This window comes from Heterodontus francisci, chromosome 13 (assembly GCF_036365525.1).
Source record: "Heterodontus francisci isolate sHetFra1 chromosome 13, sHetFra1.hap1, whole genome shotgun sequence".
NCBI classification, from domain to species: Eukaryota; Metazoa; Chordata; class Chondrichthyes; order Heterodontiformes; family Heterodontidae; genus Heterodontus; species Heterodontus francisci.
The window spans coordinates 57484983-57502083 of NC_090383.1; the positions used below are offsets into that span (position 1 = coordinate 57484983).

The 17101-nt window shown below is 40.6% G+C and overlaps 1 protein-coding gene across 6 annotated transcripts in view; it reads left to right on the top strand.

The window, feature by feature from the left end:
- The window catches only part of usp34 (ubiquitin specific peptidase 34), a 405374-nt gene that overhangs the window by 310038 nt on the left and 78235 nt on the right, over positions 1-17101 (top strand). For all 6 annotated transcript variants that reach the window (XM_068044870.1, XM_068044865.1, XM_068044869.1 and 3 more), the window contains exons 44-51: positions 1978-2124; positions 2216-2272; positions 2381-2458; positions 3031-3125; positions 3611-3783; positions 7760-7910; positions 8170-8248; positions 13064-13117. In XM_068044870.1, the coding sequence (XP_067900971.1) occupies positions 1978-2124; positions 2216-2272; positions 2381-2458; positions 3031-3125; positions 3611-3783; positions 7760-7910; positions 8170-8248; positions 13064-13117 (834 nt within the window). The remainder of the gene's footprint in view (positions 1-1977; positions 2125-2215; positions 2273-2380; positions 2459-3030; positions 3126-3610; positions 3784-7759; positions 7911-8169; positions 8249-13063; positions 13118-17101) is intronic.

Below are 17101 nucleotides of genomic sequence, written 5' to 3' on the forward strand. Positions count from 1 at the left end.
CAAGACCCCAAACACTTCATCCAGATGAAACAGCAATTTATTTGTACTACTTTCAATTTAGTATATTGTATTCATTGCTCATTATGTGGTCTGCTGTACATTGGGGAGGCTACATAAGCTATCACATAAAAGGTTACTATACAGGTTAAGAGCTCATGGTGTTGCGGGTAGTATATTAGCATGGTTGGAGGATTGGCTAACTAACTGGAAACAGAGAGTCAGGATAACTGGGCCATGCAGCTTGGCAAACTGTAACTAGTGGAGTGCTACAGGGATCAGTGCTGGGGCCTCAACTATTTACGATCTATATTAATGACTTGGACGAGGAGACTTGATGTATTATAGCCAAATTTGTAGACAATGCAAAGATAGGTAGGAAAGCAAGTTTTGTGGAGAACACAAAGTGTCTGCAAAGAGATATGGATAGGTTAAATGAGTGGGCAAAAATTTGGCAGATGGAGTATAATATGAGAAAATGTGAGGTTGTCCACTTTGGCAGGAAGAATAGAAAAGCAGAATATTTTTTAAATGGAGACTGCAGAATGCTGCAGTACAGAGGAATCTGGTTGTTCTTGTACATGAATCACAAAAAGTTAGCATGCAGGTACAGCAAGTAATTAGGAAGGCAAATGGAATGTTGGCATTTATTACAAGGGGGATGGAATATAAAAGTAGTGAAGTTTTGCTGCAACTGTACAGGGCATTGGTGAGACCGCACGTAGTGTATAGCGTACCGTTTTGGTCTCTTTACTTAAGGAGGGATTTCCTTGCAATTAAACGCTGTTCACATAAGGTTCACTAGGCTGATTCCTGGGTTGAAGGTGTTGTCTTATAAGGAAGGGTTGGGCTTATGCTCATTGGAGTTTAGAAAGAGAGGTGATCTTACTGAGACACATAAGATTCTGAGTGGGCTTGACAGGGTGGATGCTGAAAGGATGTTTCCCTTGTGGGGGAATCTAGAACTAGGGGGCGCAGTTTCAAAATAAAGGGCCTCCCTTTTAAGATTATGAGGAGGAATTTCTTCTGAGGGTTGCTAATCTTTGGAATTCTCTTCCCCAGAGAGCAGTGGAGGCTGGGCCACAATGTATTCAAGGCTAATTTAGACAGATTTTTGATCTACAAGGGAGTCTAGGGTTATGAGGCAGGCAGGAAAGTGGAGTTAAGGCCACAATCAGATCAGCCATGATCTTATTAAATGGTGGAGCAGGCTCAAAGAGCCGAATGGCCTATTCCTCCTGTTTGTTAAACACAGTCTGGTTGACCGCTTTGCGGAACACCTCTGTTCAGTGCACAAGTGTGACCCCAAACTTCCAATCACCTGTCATTTTAACTCTCCACCTTGCTCCCACTCTGACCTTTTCTGTTCTGGCCTCCTGCAGTGTTCCAATGAAGCTCCACGCAAACGCGAGGAAAAGCACTTCATTTTTCAATTGGGCACTTTACAGCCTTCTGGATTCAACTTTTGAGTTCAACTGGTTTAGATTGTAACCTCTGCCACTATGTTTTGTTTCCTTTTTCTTTGCTGATGTGATTTTTTGTTCTCTTCCCTCTTTTGTGTCTCTTTTTTTCCTTTGTTTTTGGACGGTAGTTATTCATGATCCTGCCATTCACACCTCCTCCAGACGCATCTTTTGTTTCTGTACTTGTTCTGTACCACTCCCTTTGGCCTTGCACCATGAAACATTTTGTCATTTAATCTCTCCTGCCCGCCACCCTATGGCAGACTTCCCCTTTGTTCTTTTTCCCACCCTCCTTCGTTTAACTTGCTCGAAACCTATCGTATCTGTAACTTATCCAAGTTCTGATGAAAGGTCACAAACCTGAAATGTTAACTCTGTTTCTCTCCACAGATTCTCCCAGACCTGCTGAGTATTTCCAGCAATTTCTGTTTCTATCAATTATAAGAATTGATTTTGGTAGTGGTGCGCATTAAATATTCTAAATGATTAATTTTTTTTAAAATATCTGCTTGTTAAGGAAAGTGAGCGCAAAGCATATAACCCAAGACCATTCTGCAAAACCTACACCATGGACAAACAACCATTGAACACTGGAGAACAGAAAGATATGACTGAATTTTTCACTGATTTGATTACAAAAATTGAAGAAATGTCTCCTGACCTGGTAAATTAGAAATGCATTTTTTCATATTTGTTTAACATTAGAAAACAAAGGCTGTCATTTGTCTAAAAGTGTCCTGGATTTTTTTTGTCAGAAAAACACAGTGAAAAGCTTATTTGGAGGGGTCATAACGAATAATGTTGTTTCACTGGTAAGTGTGTTTAATTTTTGACAAGTCAGAAGTTCAAACATCTTTTATTATGAAAGTAAGTAGTGTCTATGATAAATATTAAATTGTAGCTTTTTTTTTAAAATCCAGGATTGTGAACATGTTAGCCAGACAGCCGAGGAGTTCTACACAGTTAGATGCCAAGTGGCTGATATGAAAAACATTTATGTGAGTTATGTCTCATTTTGTAAGCTAAACTAACACAAGTTGTTAATGTCTTCATTAACAAAGATAAACAATCTTCAAAAGGCCTCTAAAGTGGCAGCATTACAGGACAATACAATATGCGCAGCATCACCCCTCCTGTCGTGTCTGCTTAATATTTTCAGAATAAAATACGAAGAATAATGTTGGAGAGTCCTGTAGTATTTTGAAAAAGTAAATTTAAAAATTATGGATAAGTGTTTGTCATTGCTCTTTATTCAGAGTTAATACCTCCTTTAAAATGTAATTGGTGATGACTGTTGCAATAGAAAATAGACTTTATGCAATAGAAAAAAGAACAGCATTTAAAAAAAATAATTGTATTTGTAATCGCAAATATTTTGCTTTCTCGTGACTGTAAATAACCTTTATACTTTAAAAGGGACATTTTGTTATGGTATCAAGTGGTGCTTATTATTGTGAATTAGATCAGCATTTTTAAATGTCTTGAAATCAGTACAGCATGTCAAACTTCCTTATTTTTAATTGTATAGTGCAATATTTATTTTAGATATATTTACTGTCTTTCTTTCTAGGAGTCACTTGATGAAGTTACTATCAAAGATACTCTGGAAGGTGATAACATGTACACTTGTTCCCAATGTGGAAAGAAAGTACGGGCTGAGAAAAGGTTTGATTTTACAGTAAATACATCTGGATGCTATCACTTAATTGTTCCACAGTAATGTCCTTTACAGTATAGTATCTTTAAATCAGTAAGCATGATGGGAGCTCTTAAACATCCAATAGCATGACTGCTAATAGTTTTGGAGTAATGGAAATTGTTGATAGTTAAAAAAACTTTACAGTAAATCTTTTATCCATATATTATGGAATGATCCCAATGATGCTGCTGTGGAAAGCTTTCCCTCGCTGCCACCACAGTACGACATTTGCAACTTTGAAGTTATCTGTGTCAAATAGGGGAAAAGATAGATCAGGAAAAGATGTCTTTGCATGAGATATAATCTGTCTTGTATTTTAAATTAAATGAAATATCATTGAATAATTTAACATAGGCGTGTATTAGTACTGGATTCAATTCCACTGTACATTTGTAATGACCAAATGCAACATTTTCTCTCCAAGATTGCTACTTTTTTTTGTCTTTCACAGGGCTTGTTTCAAGAAATTACCTCGAATCTTAAGTTTCAATACCATGCGATACACTTTCAATATGGTTACAATGATGAAAGAAAAAGTCAATACTCACTTCTCTTTTCCTCTGCGTCTCGACATGACTCCATACACTGAAGACTATCTTATGGGCAAAAATGACCGCATTGATGGTACTGTAATTACTTTATCACGGTTAAAAATACACCTTCACTGAAAATAGGAAATAATATTCATTATACAGTTTTGCTGTGAAATGTACAGTTATTCACCTTTCCCTGATCATTAATTTTGGCACCTGTTACTCCAAGATATAAAATGGAGTTTCCTATAGCGTTTCAGTACTTCACACACTATTGAGGTTTTCTTAATAGTTTTGTATATGCTGAAATCAAGGATTAGATACAGACTTCAGCAAAATCACAGCACAGTTATAGCTGCACATTCTTGTGGCTTACTGCTGAAGAGGTGCTGAACCACTTTTAAAAGGTGAAGGAAAACTAGGTGGGATAAATCTGTGCAAGGTTCTCTCTCTAACCCTCCCTAGCACATATATTTTTGTTTAACTTTGGAAAATGTTGTGTTCTTATGCTCTCCAGAAAATGCATATCACAGTATGTCATAACTTGGTAGAAAATATTAGTTTCATGATTTTTAGCTTCATAGAGAATGTCAGAGTGGTGTGGGAAGAAGGGGTTTCGATTCTTGGGGCAATGGCATCAGTACTCAGGGAAGAGGGAGCTATTCTGTTGGGATGGGCTTCACTTGAACGGGGCTGGGACCAGTGTCCTGGTCAATCGCATAACTAGGGCTGTGGACAGGGCTTTAAACTAACTGGTGGGGGTGGGGGGGGGGGGGGGGAAGGGGAGAGTTTGGATATAGGGAAGTTTAGAAATCCAAAGAGAGAGGTCAGGGCATCGGAGCAGGATTGTGATGTGGGTAAATGCCAACAGAATGGGACAGAGAGTTTAACAAAAATTGTACATCAGCAAATAAGGTCATTGCAGGGACTAGAGGTAAAAAATGAAATTAAAATTCCTTTATCTGAATGCACGAAGCATCTGTAATAAGGTAGATGAACAAGTGGCACGAACAGAGGTAAATGATCCCGATCTAGTTGCCCTTACCGGGACATGGTTACAAGGAGATCAAGGTTCGGAAATGAATATTCCAGGCTATGCAATATTTTGGACAGACAGACAGAATGGCAAAGGAGGAGGGGGTAGTCCTGATAGTAAAAGATGACATAAGGACGTTAATAAGAAGGGATCTGGCCTCAAAAGATCATGAAGTAGAATCAGTTTGGGTGGAAGTTAGGAATAGCAGGAATCAGAAAGCACTGGTGGGAGTAGTTTACAGGCCCCCTAACAGTAGTTCTATTATTGAACAGAACATTAAACTGGAAATTGTTGGAGTGTGTCAAAAAGGTAATGTATTAATTGTGGGGTCTTTCATCTGCATATAGACTGGGACAATCAAATTGGCAACCGTGGTCTAGAAGATGAGTTTGTAGAATGTTTTTGTGACTGTTTCTTGGAGCAATACGTTGTAGAATGTAGGGATAAAATTATTTTAGATCTCGTATTGTGTAATGAAGCAGGGTTAATAAGCAGTGTCATAGTAAAAGATCCACTGGGGAATGGTGATCATGATACCATTGAATTTCATGTTAAGTTTGAAAGTGACACATTTCAATCACAGACAAGATTCTTAAACTTAAACAAAGCCAATTACAAAGGTATGAGGGGAGAACTGGCTAAGGTTAATTGGGTAAATAATCTGGAAGGCATGGCAGTAAATGAACAGTGAGAAACATTTAAAGAAACAATTCAAAGAGTTCAACAAAAGTACATTCCATTCAAAAACTCGTCAAGAAAGACCCATCTGTGGCTCATTCAGGAAGTCAAGGAGAGTATTAGATTAAAAGAAGAGGCTTACAATGTTGCATAAAATAACAAGTCTGAGGATTGGGAGTGTTTTAGAAACCAGCAAAGGGCCAGCAAAAAGTTGATGAGGGAAAAAAATAGAGTGAGAGTAAATTGGCCAGCAATATAAAAACAGATTGTAAGAGCTTGTATAAGTACATAAAAAGTAAGAGAGTAGCTAAAATAGACATTGGTTCCTTAGAAGCAGAGACAGGAGAAATTGTCATGAGGAATTAGGAAATGGCAGAGGCATTGAACAAATATTTTGTGTCTGTCTTCACAGTAGAAGACACAAGTTCCATACCAGAAATAGGTAATAACCTAGGGGCTAAAAAGAGTGAGGAAATTCAGATCAACCGAGAAAAATTATTGGAGACATTTGAGGGACTAAAATCTGACAAGTCCCCGGGACCAGATGGCCTACACCTTAGGGTTCTAAAAGAGATAGCTGCAGAGATAGTGGATGCACTGGCTGTGGTTTTCCAGAATTCCTTAGATTCGGGAACGATCCCATCAGATTGGAAGTTGGCAAATGTTATACCGCTTTTCAAGAAAGGAGGGAGAGAGAAAAGTGGGAACAGACCAGTTAGCCTAACATCAGTCGTTGGGAAGTTGCTGGAAACTATTATTAAAGAAGTCTTAACATTGCATTTGGAAAAGCATAGTATGATTAGAACTAGTCAGCAATGTTTTACTAAAGGGAGATCCTGTTTAATAAATTTATTAGAGTTTTTTGAGGATGTATCTAGTAGGATAGATAAAGGGGAACCAGTAGATGTAATATACTTGAATTTCCAAAAGGTATTTGATAAGGTGTCGCATAAAAGATTAATAGACAAGATAAGGGTTCATGGTGTTGGGAGTAATATATTAATGTGGATAAAGGATTGGTTAACAGGCAGGAAGCAGAGAGTGGGCATAAATGGAGCATTTTTCAAGTTGGTAGGCAGTGAATAGTGGAGTGCCGCAAGGATCAGTGCTGGGACCTCAACTATTTACACTCTATGTTAATGACTTGGATGAGGAAACCGAGAGTAATGTATCTATGTTTGCTGATGCAAAGCTTGGTGGAAAGGTAAACTGCGAGGAGGACATAGAGAGGCTGCAAATAGAATTAAACAAGTTAAGTGAGTGGGCAACAAGATGGCAAATGGAGTATAGTGTAGGGAAGTGTGAAGTTGTTCACTTTGGTTGTAAAAATAGAAAAGCAGAATATTTTTTAAAAGGTGTGAAACTTATAAGTGTTATTCAGAGATTTGGGATACTCGTACAAGGAACACACAAAGTTAACATGCAGATGCAGCAGGCTATTAGGAAGGCAAATGACATGTTGGCCTTTATTATCCTTTAAGAGGATTGGAGTACAGGAATAAAGAAGTCTTACTAAAATTGTACAGGGCTTTGGTGAGAGTGCACCTAGAATACTGTGTGCAGTTTTGGTCTCCACATTTAAGGAAGGATATACTTGCACTGGAGGTGGTGCAGTGAAGATTTACTAAATTGGTCCCTCAAATGAGGGGGTTCTCCTATGAGAGGCTGAGTAAGTTAGGCCTATGTTCTCTGGAGTTTAGAACAATGAGAGGCAATCTAATTGAGACATACAAGATTCTGAAAGGGCTTGATAGGGTAGAAGCTGAGATTTTTTCTGCTGGTCGGGGAATCTAGAACGTGGGGGGCAAAATTTCAGGATAAGGAGCTGTTCATTCAGGACTGAGATGAGGAGAAATTACTTCACTCAAAGGGTTGTGAATCTTTGGAATTCTCTATCCCAGAGGGTTGTGGATGCTCCATTGTTGAATACATTTAAGGCTGGGATAGATAGATTTTTAGTTTTGAAGGGAATCGAGGGATATGGGGAACGGGCAGGAAAGTGGAATTGATGCCTAAGATCAGCTATGATCGTATTGAATGGCGGAGCAGGATCGTTGGGCCATATGGTCTGCTTCTGCTCCTGTTGTGTTCTTGTGTTCAGGTATTGCATATCTGATTACCTTGTCCATTGCTCTGGCAGAATAAGTTACGTTTCTTTCTTTTGTCCTGGAGTGATTGCACCAATTTCCATCAGCTTGCTGCTGCTACATACTCAGCTGATAGAGGACTTTCCAATGTTGGATGCATCAAGAACACAGCAGTCTTTATAATTAAACATAAAAATAACTCTGTATATGGCAAAGCTCTGGTGAAGTCAACTTAGTAACAGAGATGATTTTAATTGTCATTTTAGGTTTGAAAGAGGATGGTGAAATTAAACAAAGTGAAAGCTTTGAATATGATTTGATAGGAGTAACAGTACACACAGGGACTGCAGATGGAGGACATTACTACAGTTTTATCAGAGATATTGTGAATCTTCACGCTTACAAAAACAACAAATGGTAAGCAGATCTTTATAGTGCCAATTTTCTTTGAAAGTCAGTTGTATAAACTAGGTATGAAAACAGCAACATTCTGTATTTTCTTTTTTCTAATGTATTTCTATATTTGCTAAAAATTAAAAATGCCTTCATTATTGGCTTCATGCCAATTAAATATAACGATTTCTGCAAAAGCAAGTTAAGCTCGCTCGATAACACTATGGAAAAAGGCTAATAGCATTTGTTTTAGTAGTTATAGTTTTACCTCTTATTTTTTTAGGTATCTATTTAATGACGCTGAGGTAAAACCTTTTGATTCTACCCAACTTGCCTCTGAATGCTTTGGTGGAGAAATGACAGTAAGTTATTGTTGTTTTCTGAACTTCTCTTAAGGGGACGCAAATGCAAGTGATGATACTCCTTTTTCTGGCATTCACTTTGTTCTCCATTGAATTACAGTCATTGTTCTTCAGCATATCTTATGCCTCTGCTCACTTACATAACAACATAAGAAATAGGAGCAGCAGTAGACTGTACAGCCCCTCGAGCCTTTTCACCATTCAATATAATCATGGCTGATCTTCTGCCTCAAGTCTACTTTCCTGCTTGTTCCACACATCCCTTGATTCCCTGAGAAGCCAAAAATCTGCTATCTGCGCCTTAAATACCCTCAATGACGGAGCATCCACAACCTTCTGGGGTAGAGAATTCCAAAGATTCACAACCTTTTGAGTGTAGTAATTTCTCCATTTCAGTCCTGAATGATCAGCCCCTTATCCTAAGATTGAGTTCCCACGCTCCAGATTCCCAAGCCCGGGGACTTGTCAAGTCCCTTCAGAATCTTGTCTGTTTCAATAAAATCACTCTTATTCTTCTTAACTCCAGAGAGTATAGGCCCAATTTCTCATCCTCTCATCATAGGAAAAGCCTCTTCTCCCAGGAACCAATCTAGTGAACTGTCGCTGTACCAACTCCAGTGCCAGTATATCCTTCGTTAAATATGGAGACCAAAACTGCACACCGTACTCCAGGTGTGGTATCACCAAAGTCCTGTACAATTGTATCAAGGCTTCCTTATTCTTGTATTCCAATCCCCTTGCAATAAAGGCCAACATTTGCCTGCATGCTAACTTTGTGTTCCTTGTACAAGTACACCCAAGTCCCTCTGAACATCAACATTTAGAATTTTCACACCTTTTTTAAAACAAAAGTATTCTGCTTTTCTATTCATACTACCAAAGTGAATAATCTCATACTTCCCCACATTATATTCCATCTGCCACTTTGATGCTCAAGTTCCACCTAGCTTTGTATCCTCAGGAAACTTAGGTGCATTACTCTCAGTTTCTTTGTCAAAGTCATTAATATAAATTGTAAATAGCTGAGGCCCCAGCACTGATCCTTGTGACACTCCACTAGTTACAAACTGCTAGCTTGAAAATGCCCCATTTATCCCTACTTTCTGCTTCCTGTCCGATAATCAATCCTCTATTCGTACTAATATAATGCCCCCAACTCCATATGCCCTTATCTTGCATGTTAGCCTTTTGTGTGGCAGCTAATCGAATGCCTTTTGGAAATCCACATATACAACATCTACAGGTTTCCCCGTTATCTACCCTACTAGTTAGATCCTCAAAAAATCTCTAATAAATTAATCAAGCAGGATTTCTCTTTTGTAAAACCATGTTGACTTATTTAGAATGCTTGAATTGCCATTGCATCTCTTTTCAACTGACAATTGTAAGTAAGGTCCATGAGTGAGAATGTGATGTTTCTGTGTAAATCCTGCCCTCAAATGGGTGTTCTGCAACACTGAAATAAAAGCAAAATACTGCGGATGCTGGAAATCTGAACTAAAAACAAGAAATGCTGGAAATACTCAGAGGTCTGGCAGTATCTGTGGAGAGAGAAGCAGAGTTAACGTTTCAGGTCAGTGACCCTTCTTCAGAACTAGCAAATATTAGAAATGTAATAGGTTATAAGCAAGTAAAGCAGGGGTGGTGCAAGAGATAACAAAGGAGGTGTAAATAGGGCAAGGTCACAGAATAGCTGACCAGAAGGTCGTGGAGCAAAGGCAAACAATATGTTAATGGTGTGTTGAAAGACAAAGCATTACTACAGATAGGGTGTTAACAGACTGAAAATTGAACAGCCGCAAGTACAAACATGAAAAAAACAGTGGGTAAGCAAACTGAACAAACTAAGATGAAATAAAATAAAATAAACACAAAAAAATGATTTAAAAAGCAAAAAGAAAAAAATAACTGAAAATAAAGGTAAAATGGAGCCCGTCATGCTCTGAAATGATTGAACACAATGTTCAGTCCGGCAGGCTGTAGTGTGCCTAATCGCTAAATGAGATGCTGTTCCTCGAGCTTGCGTTGATCCACAAAGCGGTCACCCAGTCTGCGTTTGGTCTCCCCAATGTAAAGGAGACCACATTGTGAGCAGTGAAAACAGTATACTAAATTGAAAGATCCTCGGTTGAGGAAAAAGGAAGACATATCAGAAGCGCTGTCATGGAAGGTAGCAACATCAGAGCAGATGCGTTGGAGACGGAGAAACTGGGAGAATGGAATGGAGTCCTTACAGGAGGTAGGGTGTGAAGAAGTGTAGCTGTGGGAGTCAGTGGGCTTATAATGGATATTAGTAGACAGCCTATCACCAGAGATGGAGATAGAGAAGTCGAGGAATGGAAGGGAAGTGTCGGAGATGGACCATGTAAAGGTGAGAGAAGGGTGGAAATTAGAAGCAAAGTTGATAAAGTTTTCCAGTTCGGGGCGGAAGCAGGAAACGCACCGATACAGTCATCAATGTACCGGAAAAAGAGTTGGATGAGGGGGCCTGAGTAGGACTGGAACAAGGAATGTTAGACATATCCCACAAAAAGACAGGCATAACTGGGACCCATGCGGGTACCCATTGCAACACCTTTTACTTGAAGGAAGTGAGTGGAGTTGAAGAAGAAGTTGTTCAATGTGAGAACAAGTTCAGCCAGGCGGAGGAAGGTGGTGGTGGATGGGGACTGGTTGGGCCTCTGTTCAAGGAAGAAGCGGAGAGCCCTCAAACCGCTCAGTCCGCAAGCACATCCCCGAGCTTCCAGTTGCTTGCCATTTCAACACTCCCCCCTGCTCTCATGCTCACATCTCTGTCCTGGGATTTCTGCAGTGTTCCAGTGAGCATCAACGCAAGCTCGAGGAACAGCATCTCATTTACCGATTAGGCACACTACAGCCTGCCGGACTGAACATTGAGTTCAATCATTTCAGAGCATGACGGGCTCCATTTTACCTTTATTTTCAGTTATTTTTTTCTTTTTCCTTTTTAAAATTTTTCTTTGTTTATTTTATTTTATTTCATCTTAGTTTGTTCAGTTTGCTTACCCACTGTTTTTTATTCATGTTTGTACTTGCGGCTGTTCAATTTTCAGTCCATTAACACCCGATCTGTACTAATGCTTTGTCTTTCAACACAGCATTAACATATTGTTTGCCTTTGCTCCACGACCTTCTGGTCGGCTATTCTGTGACCTTGTCCCATTTACACCTCCTTTGTTATCTCTTGCACATCCCCTGCTTTACTTGCTTATAACCTTTTACATTTCTAATATTTGCTAGTTCTGAAGAAGGGTCACTGACCTGAAACGTTAACTCTGCTTCTCTCTCCACAGATGCTGCCAGACCTCTGAATATTTCCAGCATTTCTTGTTTTTAGTTCTGCAACACTGCCCTTTTATATAGGAAATATACACCCATGGTGATATCATTTACCCATAATTCCGAGTATGAAAAAGATGTTACAACCTGCAAGTGAGTGTCAAGCTCAGTGTTTAGAAAAATAAATAATTTCGAGCAATTACATTCTGAAAAGGGTTTACTTTATTTTCAGTGCACATTTTGGATAGAAGGCACTAATATTGAAGTGTGCATTACTAATTATTCTGCATTATTTCCTTTTTTTAAAAAAAAGTCTGTCCTTTTCTTAAGTTTTGATGGAGACAGCTTTGTGAAGAGAGGTAATGCCCAGTTTTACAAGAGGATTCACCTGGCCTTTGCCTGATATCGCATTTTCTATTGGGCAGCCACAAGAGTGGTGATCACTTATTGGTGATAAATCCGTATTATGCTGATCAGAAAGGTGGCAATGAAAATTGCTGTACATTTTTGATTTTCCAGTTTTGGGAGCTTTGGTAACTTTTTGGCTTCATCACTTGACTAAACCAATTTGAATTGGAGACCTATTTATTTTCAAAACTGGATTGATTGCTCCATTGGAAAAGATTATGTGCAGCTCAGCTAAAATATCAAAAGGTACCTGGTCTCTCCTCAGTTAGCTAATTTCAGCTGGGGTGGAGGTGGTGGTGCTATAGTTAACATCAACATGCTGGATCAAGAAGGGGGGATAAGCAGCCATGGTTCGTGCTCCTGATTGATATCTACTAATCTCTACTGGGAAGTTCCTTGCCGAGGAACAGGATTAGGATCAATTGTCATGCCCACCATATTCGAATAGCATGCTGACACTCACCAGCCAGTCTCTTAGCTAAATATTGGAGAGTGTTTGATACCCATGGAAGTAAGGATTCAACAGCTTCTGGAGTGAAGGTAGGAAAATTGGCAAAAAGAAATCCTGTTTGCTTGTATTTTACTGTGAAATGAGATCTGTCAGGTGCATTCTCATTTTGGCATTAAAATGCCCAAATATTGAAAAAAAAAATTGAATGCCAAATTTGACTCATAACCACTGTATTAGTTGTTAGAAGTTCAAAAGATCTTTACTATTTGTTGCTGCTCCCGCTATGCATCCACAAAATAATTTTGACCCTTTTTGTTTTCCTTTCATCCTATCCACATAGCCATTTTCTTCCATGCACATTCCCTAGAGGCCTCCTGTTTGTAGGGTTTAACAGTGCTGTTCGGTAATCAGTGTCTTTGTTATTTACCCACTTCCTGACTTCCATCTAAACATAAGCAACCATACTTCGCAATGTACCACACTATTTGGCACAGTCAAGCTTGTTTACCATCTTGTATTTAATGTCCAGTTAACACATTTCTTATGCAATAAATAGTAACAAACATTTAGTATTTGGGGGCTTTACACATGTTATTTGCCAACTTCCATGAGACTGAATTCTGCAAAAGTTTAATTTAAATTGTTGTTTTATTTAGACCAAAACTTACGATTCTGTCACAGACAAGTTCATGGATTTTTCCTTTGAAAAGGTAAATCTTTTGAAGGATAATCCGTATTTAATGTTTATATTTAATTTTTTTATTATCTAGTAGTTGTACATCTTTTGTAATGCTTTTTAAAAAAAAATCCTTTTTCAGCATTGAGTAATTTTTGTCTTGCTTGTCTAGATAAAGCATGGGATTAGTGGGGAGAGGCCCGAGTGGGTTTCAGAACAAATGTTTCCATTGACAAGTTCTTTATAAAATAGGGCAGCTATATTTGTTCGCTTAACGGGGATGAATACAACTAATTTGCATATCTTCCATTTAATGTGAAAATAAGACAATTCACCCATAATTTAAAGCAAATTCTGTCTTGAAGCCTATGCTGTGAAAATGAGAATATGATTTAATTATACAGATTAGATTTATTTTTTATTATGCTAATGAGATTTTTTATTCTGTCATTTGATCTCTGGCATTGCACATGGGGGGAAGACAAAGTGCAGTGTTGAGGTCGAGCAAGGTGTTGGAGGAAGGTGGGCGCAAGCAGGTGGGAGAAGGTTGTGGAGAAGAGGAGGACTGGAGATAGGGAGGAGGAGCACCATGAGGGAAAGGAGTGGGCGGGGTGAAGCAAAGACTGGGAAATTATCTGTCAGATAACTGGGAGGCGATGGCGTAGTGGTAATGTCATTGGACTAGTAATCCAGAAGCCTATGCTAATGCTCTGGGGACATGGGTTCATGGCAGATGGTGAAATTTGAATTCAATTAATAAAAATCTGGAATTAAAAGCTAGTCTAGTGGTGACCATTGTTGTAAAAATCCATCTGTTCACTAATGTGCTTTAGGGAAGGAAATTTGCCATCCTTACCTGGTTTGGCATACATGTAACTCCAGAGCTACAGCAATGTGGTTGACTCTTAACTGCCCTCTGAAATAGCCTTGTCAGCCACTCAGTTGTATTAAACTGCTAGAAAGAGTAAGAAAAGGAACGAAACTGGACGGACCACCCGAAATCGACCCAGGCACTGGAAACGACAATGGCAAATCCTGTCGACCCTGCAAAGTCCTCCTTACTAACATCTGGGGGCTTGTGCCAAAATTGGGAGAGCTGTCCCACAGACTAGTCAAGCAACAGTCTGACATAGTGATACTCATGGAATCATAATTTACAGACAATGTCCCTGACACCGCCATCACTATCACTGGGTATGTTCTGTTCTACCGGCAAGACAGACCCAGCAGAGGTGGCAGCACAGTGGTATGCAGTTGGGAGGGAGTTGCCCTGGCAGTCCTCAACATAGACTCCGGACCCCATAAAGTCTCATGGCATCACGTCAAACATGGGCAAGGATACCTCCTGCTGATAACCACCTACTGCCTCCCAGCACCCCCTCGGCTGATGAATCAGTGCTTTTCCATGTTGAAAGCCAAATGGAAGAAGCGTTCAGGGTAGCAAGGGCACAGAATGTACTCAGGGTGAGGGACTTCGATGTCCATCATCAAGAGTGGTACTGACCGAGCTGGCTGAGTCCTAAAGGACATAGCTACTAGGCTGGGTCTGCAGCAGGTGGTGAGGGAACCAACAAGAGGGAAAAACATACTTCACCTCGTCCTTACCAATCTACCTTTCGCAGATGCATCTGTCCATGACAGTATTGGAAGGAGTGACCACTGCACAGTCCGTGTGGAGACCAAGTCCCAACTTCACCTTGAGGATACCCACCATCGTGTTGTGTGGTACTATCACTGTGCTAAATAGGATAGATTTTGAACAGATCTAGGAACTCAAAACTGGGCATCCATGAGGCACTGTGGGCCGTCAGCAGCAGCAGAATTGTATTTCACCCCAATCTGTAACATGGCCCAGCATATCCCCCACTCTACCGTTACTATAAAGCCGGGGGACCAACCCTGGTTCAATCAGGAGGGCATGCCAGGAGCAGCACCAGGCATACCTAAAAATGAGATGTCAGTCTGGTGAAGCTACAACACAGGACTACTTGCATACCAAACAGCGGAAGCAGCATGTTATAGCCAGGGCTAAGTGATCCCACAACCAACACATCAGATCTAAGCTCCTGCCACATCCAGTCGTGAATGGTGGTGGATAATTAGACAACTAACTGGAGAAGGAGGCTCCACAAATATCCCCATCCTCAAAAATGGGAGAGCCCAGCACATCAGCGCAAAAGACAAGGCTGTAGCATTTGCATCCATCTTCAGCCAGAAGTGCCGAGTGGATGATCCATCTCAGCCTCCTCCTGCGGTCCCTAGCATCACAGATGCCAGTCTTCAGCCAGTCCGGTTCACTCCACGTGATATCAAGAAACGGCTGAAGGCACTGGATACTACAAAGGCTATGAGCCCTGACAACATTTCAGCAATAGTACTGAAAAATGGTGCTGCAGAATTAGCCGTGCTCCTAGCCAAGCAGTTGCAGTACAGCTGCAACACTGGCATCTACCTGGCAATGTGTAAAATTGTCCAAATTTGTCCTGTACACAAAAAGCAGGACAAATCCAACCCGGCCAATTACTGCCCTATCAGTCTTCTCTCTATCATCGGCAAAGTGATGGAAAGGTTCGTTGACATTTGCTCAGCGATAACCTGCTCACTGACGTTCAGTTTGAGTTCCATCAGGGCCACTCAATTCCTGACCTCATTACAGCCTTTGTCCAAACATGGAGAAAAGAGATGAACTCCAGAAGTGAGGAACTGAATTGGTGAGGTGAGAGTGACTGCCCTTGACATCAAGGCAGCATTTGACCAAGTATGGCATCAAAGAGCCCTAGCAAAACTGGATTCAATGGGAATTGGGAAAAACTCTCTGCTGGTTGAAGTAATACCTAGCACAAAGGAAGATGGTTATGGTTGTTGGAGGTCATTCATCAAAGTTCCTCAGGGTAGTGTCCTAGGCCCAACCATCTTCAGCTGCTTCATCAGTAACCTTCCCTCCATCATAAGGGGATGTTTGCTGATGATTGCACAATGTTCAACACCATTTGTGACTCCTCAGATAATGAAGCAGCCCGTGTCCAGATGTAGCAAGATCTGGACAACATCCAGGCTTGATAAGTGGCAAGTAACAATTGCGCCACTTAAGTGCCAGGCAATGACTATTTCCAGCAAAAGAAAATCTAATCATCTCCCCTTAATGTTCAATGGCATTACCATCGCTGAAATCCCCCACCAACGTCCTTGGGGTTACCAATGACCAGAAACTGAACTGGACCAGCACATAAATACTGTAGCTACAAGGGTAGGTCAGAGGCTGGGAATTCTGTGGTGAGTAACTCACCACCTGACTCCCTAATGCCTGTCTGTCATATACAAGGCACAGGTCAGGAGTGTGATGGAATACTCTCCACTTACCTGGATGGGTGCAGCTCCAACAACACTCGAAGCTCAACACCATCCAGGACAAAGCAGCTGGCTTGATTGGAACCCCATCATCCACTCCCTTCACCACTGATGCACAGTGGCAGCAGTGTGTACCATCTACAAGATGCACTGCAGCAACTCACCAAGGCGCCTTCGACAGCACCTTCCAAACCCGCAACCTCTACCACCTAGAAGGACAAGGACAGCAGATGCATGGGAATACTATCATCTGCAAGTCCCCCTCCAAACCACACACCATCCTGATTTGGAGCCTTCCTTCTCTGTCGCTGGGTGAAAATCTTGGAACTCCCTTCCTAACAGCACTTTGGGTGTACCTATGTCCCAAGAACTGCAGCGGTTCAAGAAGGCAGCTCACCACCACCTTCTTGAGCCAGTGACACCCACAACCCATGAACGAATTAAATTTTTTTCTTTTTTACAAGTCAGTGACCAAGCTCTCTCGGGGAAATGGTTGGGGAATAGGACAAGAACTCTATTGAGGGTTTTGTTGAATGGGCAAATGAATGGGGCTACACCAGGTAACACTGCTGGAGGAAAGGAGGCCAATAATGTTTCAACTGCCAGAAAATTAAAAAAAATAGGTGCTTCCCTACAGTGACAGAGGATAGCTGCCCTCGTTACCCATGCA